The 8206-nt window shown below is 41.6% G+C and overlaps 1 protein-coding gene across 1 annotated transcript; it reads left to right on the top strand.

The window, feature by feature from the left end:
* The first annotated feature begins 1450 nt into the window (after positions 1–1450).
* LOC311130008 (Golgi to ER traffic protein 4 homolog) lies at positions 1451–6114 on the top strand. The gene is made up of 9 exons (XM_084162601.1): positions 1451–1646; positions 2525–2603; positions 2757–2838; positions 2941–3090; positions 3185–3323; positions 3464–3604; positions 3710–3785; positions 3905–3977; positions 4122–6114. Exons 1-9 carry the CDS (start codon positions 1504–1506, stop codon positions 4208–4210), a joined length of 972 nt encoding a protein of 323 aa, XP_084018727.1. The 5' UTR covers positions 1451–1503; the 3' UTR covers positions 4211–6114.
* Positions 6115–8206: the final 2092 nt, after the last annotated feature.

Below are 8206 nucleotides of genomic sequence, written 5' to 3'. Positions count from 1 at the left end.
AGGTTACATTTAGATCCTTGGTTAGGTGGTTAACTGATTTGTGTACACTGAAGTCCTTGGGTAGTTGGAGAGAGTCTGGAAGGGCATCTAGGAATCTTTGGGTTGCCCGAGAATTTATAGCGCAGCTTTTGATAATCCTTGGTTGGGGTCTGAGCAGATTATTTGTTGCGATTTCACTATTGGTGGTCCAATAGTCCAGGATTATGAGGAAAAACATTTAGATCCACAATATTTATTCCACGGGACAAAACTAGATCCAGGGTATGACTGGGGCAATGCGTAGGTCCGGAGACATGTTGGACAAAACCCACTGAGTCGGTGGACTTTTCCATGTGAATATTGAAGTCACCAAACATTTGAATACTATCTGCCATAACTACGAGGTCCAATAGGAATTCAGAGAACTCGGTAAGGATATGGTCACTGATGTAACCAGGAGGAGAGGCTTCATTTAACACAGTAAATTCAACAGGCTTGAGCCATGTTTCAGTCAGGCCAATCACATCAAGGTTATGATCAGTGATTAGTTCATTGACTGTGACTGCCTTGAAAGTGAGGGATCTAACATTAAGTAGTCCTATTTTGATATTATCACAATCTCTTTCAATAATGACAGGAATAGAGGTGGTCTTTATTCCAGTGAGATTGCTAAGGCGAACACAGCCATGTTTAGTTTTGTCCAACCTAGATGGAGGCACAGATACGGTCTCAATGGGGGAAAGCTGAGCTGACTACCCTGACTGTGCTAGTGGCAGTCTCCACTAAACTGGCAGGCTGGCTAACAGCCTGCTGCCTGGCCTGCACCCTATCTCATTGTGGCTCTAGATTTAAAAAACATTTGATCACAAAAAAAGGTAACTGTAATAAAAGGATGAAAATGTGTTTCACCTAAAATAGTGAAATGAAAGTGGCCTAAATTTAGCGGGGAATCTTGAACCTAACGCCCCAGACTGTATGCGCTAGTACCTGACTTGGATGTAAACAACATCAAGACCATAGCCAAAGATACAGTATTTATACATTTCCGTTAGAGATCGCCGCCTCTGTGAAGTGCGCGTGGGCACAAACTCAATCTGTCCTTGCACTCCATCTAAACAAAGCTATTTTTAAAGACTTTGGCAAAGCATCAAGTCTATAAAACGTAATGTACTGTGTTCGTAACATATTCTGGTTTTGGGAACAGAAACATTTATTAAGATCAGATGTTTCATCGATGAGAAAATTAGCAGAATTTCGACACAGTTTCACCCAGTTCCATCCTCTCCCTCAACCTGCGACTGAACTTCCTCTCACTACCATTTTTGGTGGTGAGAAAATGTTCTAAACGGATGCTTCAGCTTTATAGCCCTTGTGCCGTATCTGGGTTTCCCTTTCTGTCTGTGCAAATAGACATACTAACTACGGCAAGAAGAATGGGTCACAGCTAGGTATTTTTAGTGCATCCGCTTTCTGCACTTTCTATGTCAACGTCTTGTTGTTAGGCCGAGCTGCTGGGAACAAACAATGATGTCGGAGCAGGAGGCTCTGAAGTGCTCCAGTGCGAGAAACCGTGGAGGAACGCAGCGGGTTGAAGGGAAACTGCGAGCCAGTGTGGAAAAAGGAGATTACTATGAGGCTCACCAGATGTACAGAACCTTATTTTTTAGGTAAGACATTTTCGTTAGGCCGGCGAGATTATTAGTTGGTTTTTGGGCCTCCCTTTTCCATATCGTTCTGCTTGTTAACCATGCTGCCTGCATTATAGTGTATGATTGGTATATTCAAGGTACTGCCCCACCCACTCGGGTCAGTCCTTCTTTTTGTTTGGACAGTTTTATGCGTCAATCACGCCAAGTCACAAAATGGGACACAGCACGCGAGCTAGCATAGCTAATGTCGCAATATAAGATAGCCAGCCAACCCATCTCGTTTGTCTCACTAACTACCCATAAATGTACGTTTTTGTTTATTAAAGATACAGTTCACTGACCTGACACACTGACAAACAGACTGTAATCTCCAGCCCAGTAACAACCATGTCATATACAAGTAGTAGCTAACGCTAGTTGGCTATCTAGCTAGTTCGAGTGTGTGTAGTTAGCCATCGTTAGCAAACTAGTTTGTTTTAGCTACATTTCCTAACCAGCTAGCTAGCCAACTTTGCTACACATGCACAATCAATTTAGCTATGGGTTTTGGTATTGCCCATGGTTCCTAACCTCCCATCACTATTTCATAGCAGTGGTGTCATCATCAATCATTGGGTGTCATTCATTCATTTGCTGTTGTACTTTAATGGTTTTGACAGTCATGACAGGTAGCCTAACTTTACATGAGAACTGTGTGAGCCTAGTAACTGACAGTTCACTGTGATTTACTGTCGTGTATTGAGAAACGTTGGCCCAGTGACTGAGTATTACTTTTCAGCCCTCATTATTTCATAGGCAGGGGGACCACCACACTACCATTCGTACTGTCACTTGCTTAACCTGGTTTGAATGCAGTTTGTCATTGAAATGACATTTGCCATCTCTGTTTGACACAGGTATATTTCACAGGCAAAGCATGCCGATGCCAGGGAGTTGATGTACAATGGCGCCCAGCTCTTCTTCAGCTACAACCAGGTATAAGAAGGCCTGACGCTGGGGCATTCATTACATTTCTGTAGTTTTTGTAGTATTTATTTTTAAGGAGCCCAATGGCTATAGCAATTTTAATTATTCTCAACTAAACAGTTGTGAGTTCTGTGGCAAATTACAGATTTTTGTCATACACAGCTAAACAGTGCTGCAGACCTGTCAATGTTGGTGCTAGAGTCTTTGGAGAAATCCGAGGCAAAGGTAGAGGACGAAGACTTAGGTGAGCTAACGTGTAATAATTAATTGTAATTAAACAATATAAACACAGTTAGTGTCAGTGTGCCGTAGTCACTGTGTTGAGCTCCTCTGGGTTGTATTGCAGAGCAACTGGCAAAGCTGTTCAGTTTGATGGACCCCAACTCCCCAGAGAGAGTAGCTTTTGTGTCCCGCGCACTGAAGTGGTCCACAGGTGGCTCGGGGAAGCTGGGCGCCCCCAAACTGCATCAGCTCCTAGCAGTCACCTTGTGGAAAGGTATTCGGTAGAAAACTCTGAACATTAAACTGCAAGGATATCATTTTAATGTGTCCCTGAAGAGGTTGAATATGATATAATTCTATCTGTTTAGAGCAAAACTACAGTGAGTCTCGCTACCACTTCTTGCACTCCTCTGATGGAGAGGGCTGTGCCCAGATGCTGGTGGAGTACTCGGCGCAGCGGGGCTTTCGCAGTGAGGTGGACATGTTTGTGACGCAGGCCGTCCTACAGTAAGTCTCTGTCTCTCTCTGTTTCCCTGCACCCAGGTCCGTTTTCAATCTGTCAGCAAAAGCTGCTTGTTCTGTTTAATCGCTTGTTCACCTCTGTCCCTCCTCCCGCTCTCTCTCTCTCTCTCCCCCTCCCTGCTCAGGTTCCTCTGTTTAAAGAACAAAAACAGTGCGTCTGTAGTTTTCAGCACATATACACAGAAACACCCCTCTATAGAGAAGGACCCTCCCTTTGTGCAGCCCTTGCTCAACTTCATCTGGTTTCTCTTGCTGGCAGTGGATGGGTAAGGCCATGTTTATTCAACCACCAAACCCTTCAGGGAATAAAACACACATTGTTTTTCCAGGTTCTCATAGACGTGCCTCACCTTTTGTGTTCTCCTCTGCAGAGGCAAATTAACAGTGTTCACAGTGCTATGTGAGCAGTATCAGCCTTCCCTGAAGAGGGACCCTATGTATAATGAGGTGAGCTTGACCCTTTAATGAGTGTTCCTCACGTAGCATTGTAACTCGGCATGGTGTCTAATGATTTTTTCCCCCTTCTCCTCTACCCCTCCTGTTACATTGACTGCCTGCTGCGTCAGTATCTCGACAGAATAGGACAGCTTTTCTTCGGGGTGCCACCCAAACAGTCCTCATCATATGGTGGATTGCTAGGTAAGTGCTTGTGACGGTCATCTCTTAAATACCAGGCATAGACTAAGAACTATTTTTACAAACCCATCCTGATCACCATTGAAAGCTGCGTTGGTGAAACGGTATGTTTTTGTGTTTCATTGAAGTGTGTTCTGTATCTGTCAGGAAACCTGTTGAACAGCCTGATGGGCTCAGGTGAGGATGAGGAGGGAGAGGAAGCACAGGAGCACGGCAGCCCCATCGAACTGGACTGAGAGCACCCGGGGGTAGAAGAGGCGTACTGGTCTCCTCCTGCCCCCTCCCCCCAGTTCTCCCAGACATCCAACCAGAACCCGAACAAAGAGCAGGCCAAACCATCCCTCTCAGCACTGCCTGGACTGCGCCAAAATGCAAACTCCTTCCGTTTGAGTTAATATTATAATATTTTTAGTTTTATTTTAATATTTTTTGTTTCTTAGTTTTGGACAATTTTCTGTGTAGGTTTTTTTTTTTTTTTTTTTTTTAAGGATAAGAGAGCAACTGCAATCCTTCCTTCCCTGGACTTATTATCTCTCATCCACAGGGACAGAAAAGATTCAACAATGGCTGCGTATTAATTTCAGTCATAATTCAACTCATAAAATAACATGTCGTCCTGGGATACAACAACAAAGAAACCCCCTTTTCATTCTAGGGAGTGCTGCTTTTTCTCCTCATGCACCATGCATCCACCACAGGTGCAGGTAGTAATTTGTATTAAAAAGTTACTATAAACAACTTGTAATCCATGTAAATGTTCAACAATAATCAAGAGTGATAGGGGTGTGGTGAGCTGCATGGTGTAGAGGGAGAGACATACCTGTCAGGCATCGTACACCTGGCAGCAAGTTAAGTCGACAGGAGTGGATGTGTAGATGGCACAGGAGGTTGGTGGCACCTTAATTGGGGAGGACAGGCTCGCAGTAATGGCTGGAGTGGAATGGTATCAAACACATGGTTTCTATGTGTTTGATGCCATTCAATTAGCGCCGCTCCAGCCATTATTATGAGTCATCCTCCGCTCAGCAGCCTCCACTGGTAGATGGGTATGCTCAGATCATATACCTGGGTGTGTGTGTGTTGGTGAATGTATTTGGCATGCTCATGTGAATGCGAATCAGTTCCGTTGAAGTCTTCTAATACATCGGGAGCCTCCACCCCCCCATACATTGTCAGTTTGAGTTGGGTGACTGCTCCATTTTGTCGGTCCAGGTATTTGACTGTCCAGAAAAACTAAGAAGATAAGATTAAACAGTTTAAAATAAAAAATCCCAGCCTACTGTAGAATTCTGTTGTCTATATCCAGAAGCATAATTATTCATCTCACCGGGTTTGGTTTAAATATACTCCAGTATCCAACAGGAAGATTCCTTTACGTGCATGGAGGGAGTATACAGTGGTTGTTTAAGTAATTTCTTTGACATTTTCCTCTGCTAAATTACTATACATGTTTTAGGAATTTCTTGAATTAATGTTTCAGGAAAAAAAAGTGTGAAAGGTCTTACAGGTTCTTATCTATTGTGAAATTATAACTGCTATAGAAATTCTCACGTGAATCTTCCAAGCTACTTTAACAGCCACATCCTTCAAATATTATTATGAAAGTTACAACTTTTATAATAGCCATGATGTCCATAAGTGTTACTACTATAACATATGCCATTTAGCAGACACTTTTATCCAAAGCTGCTTAGTCAATCGTGCATACATTTTACGTATGGGTGGTCCCAGCAGTCGAACCCACTACTCAAGCGTTTCATGCTCTACCAACTGAGCCACAAAGGATCACTACAAATACCTCTTGCAACAGCTTAAGGAAATAAGTTAATGCCATTGATTACATCATTATTCAATGCACTAACTCAACAAGATACGTAGCCTGGATAGCATTAAAGGCCTGAATGTATTATTCCTCCTGCTGTGTGTCGTATGTACGGTAATGCACAGAATATTTAAGGAACGCTACCGGAGTTGTGGGGTATGTGTGATCAAAGGCTTTTTAGACAGACCGGGTCACTGGCAAGCAAGCCAGCATGTTGAACATAACATTTAGTTTTTGATCATTTCATTTTAATGCAAATGGGGGTTGTTTGCTTTTTAAATGATTCACTAATTGAGTAAATAAACACAAATGATGATAGCTTCTCTGTCCTCACTGTCTTTTTAAAGAACGCTGGGCTTGAAAGAGTTGGTAGCTTTCAGAGGAGTCAATACAAATGCCCAATATCACCATTTTGTTTATTTCAATCATGTACAGTTGAAGTCGGAAGTTTACATACACCTTAGCCAAATACATTTAAACTCAGCTTTTCACAATTCCTGACATTTAATCCTAGTAAAAATTCCCTGTTTTAGGTCAGTTAGGATCACCACTTTATTTTAAGAATGTGAAATGTCAGAATAATAGTAGAGAATGATTTATTTCAGCTTTTATTTATTTCATCACATTCCCAGTGGGTCAGAAGTTTACATACACTCAATTAGTATTTGGTAGCATTGCCTTTAAATTGTTTGACTTGGGTCAAATGTTTCGGGTAGCCTTCCACAATAAATGGGGTGAATTTTGGCCCATTCCTCCTGACAGAGCTGGTGTAACTGAGTCAGGTTTGTAGGCCTCCTTGCTCGCACACGCTTTTTCAGTTCTGCCCACACATTTTCTATAGGATTGAGGTCAGGGCTTTGTGATGGCCACTCCAATACCTTGACTTTGGAAGTATGCTTGGGGTCATTGTCCATTTGGAAGACCCATTTGCGACCAAGATTTAACTTCCTGACTTATGTCTTGAGATGTTGCTTCAATATATCCACATACATTTCCTCCCTCATGATGCCATCTATTTTGTGAAGTGCACCAGTCCCTCCTGCAGCAAAGCACCCCCACAGCATGATGCTGCCACCCCCGTGCTTCACGGTTGGGATGGTGTTCTTCGGCTTGCAAGCACCCCCTTTTTCCTCCAAACATAAGTGGTCATTATGGACAAACAGTTCTATTTTTGTTTCATCAGACCAGAGGACATTTCTCCAAAAAGTACGATCTTTGTCCCCATGTGCAGTTGCAAACCGTAGTCTGGCTTTGTGTATGTAAACTTCTGACCCACTGGAATTGTGATACAGTGAATTATAAGCCAAATAATCTGTCTGTAAACAATTGTTGGAAAAATTACTGGTGTCATGCACAAAGTAGATGTCCTAACAGACTTGCCAAAACTATAGTTTGTTAACAAGACATTTGTGGAGTGGTTGAAAAACGAGTTTTAATGACTCCAACCTAAGTGTATGTACACTTCCGACTTCAACTGTATGTTCAGACATTATTACAATAATATACAAAATGTAATTTCAGTACAAATACATACACAAGTATACAATCATTGAAATGCAGTTAAGTTTAACGGCATTGTATGAATCGGTTATCTATAATGTTAGTTTATCTTTCAATAATGGCGTAGCAAGGAGCTCTTCCTATCTAGGATCAGTCTAGACTTGAAGAGGGAGTGTCATATCAATCGGGCAATTAATTGATCAATTTATGTAACGTATTGGCTATAGGCAACATACCTAATCCAAATGAAATACTGAAAAATTAAAATATGCACGTGTACAGTCCTCCAGGAGCCTAGTTGACACCTAGTGGGCACTAAACAAATGCAGTTTTAAGGCGAGACAATCCATACAGGGGACGTACAGTGCCTTCAGAAAGTATTCATACCCCTTAACTTATTCCACATTTTGTTGTCTTACAGCCTGAATTCAAACTGGATTTTTTTTTTTTTTGTCTCACCCATCTACACACAATACCCCATAATGACAAAGTGAAAACATGTTTTTAGAAATGTTTGCTAATTTATTGAAAATGAAATACAGAAAGATCTCATTTACATACACTACCGTTCAAAAGTTTGGGGTCACTTAGAAATGTCCTTGTTTTCGAAAGAAAAGTAATTTTTTTGTCCATTAAAATAACATCAAATTGATCAGAAATACAGTGTAGACATTGATAATGTTGTAAATGGCTATTGTAGCTGAAAACGGCAGATTTTTTATGGAATATCTACAGAGGCCCATTATCAGCAACCATCAGTCCTGTGTTCCAATGGCACGTTGTGTTTGCTAATCCAAGTTTATCATTTTAAAAGGCTAATTGATCATTAGAAAACCGTTTTGCAATTATGTTAGCACAGCTGAAAACTGTTGTGCTGAATAAAGAAGCAATAAAACTGGCCTTCTTGAGA

The sequence above is a fragment of the Coregonus lavaretus genome (genome assembly GCF_964263955.1).
Source record: "Coregonus lavaretus genome assembly, chromosome: 1".
NCBI classification, from domain to species: Eukaryota; Metazoa; Chordata; class Actinopteri; order Salmoniformes; family Salmonidae; genus Coregonus; species Coregonus lavaretus.
Note: the sequence above shows the minus strand (reverse complement) of the source record. Positions and strands in the feature narration are given on the sequence as shown.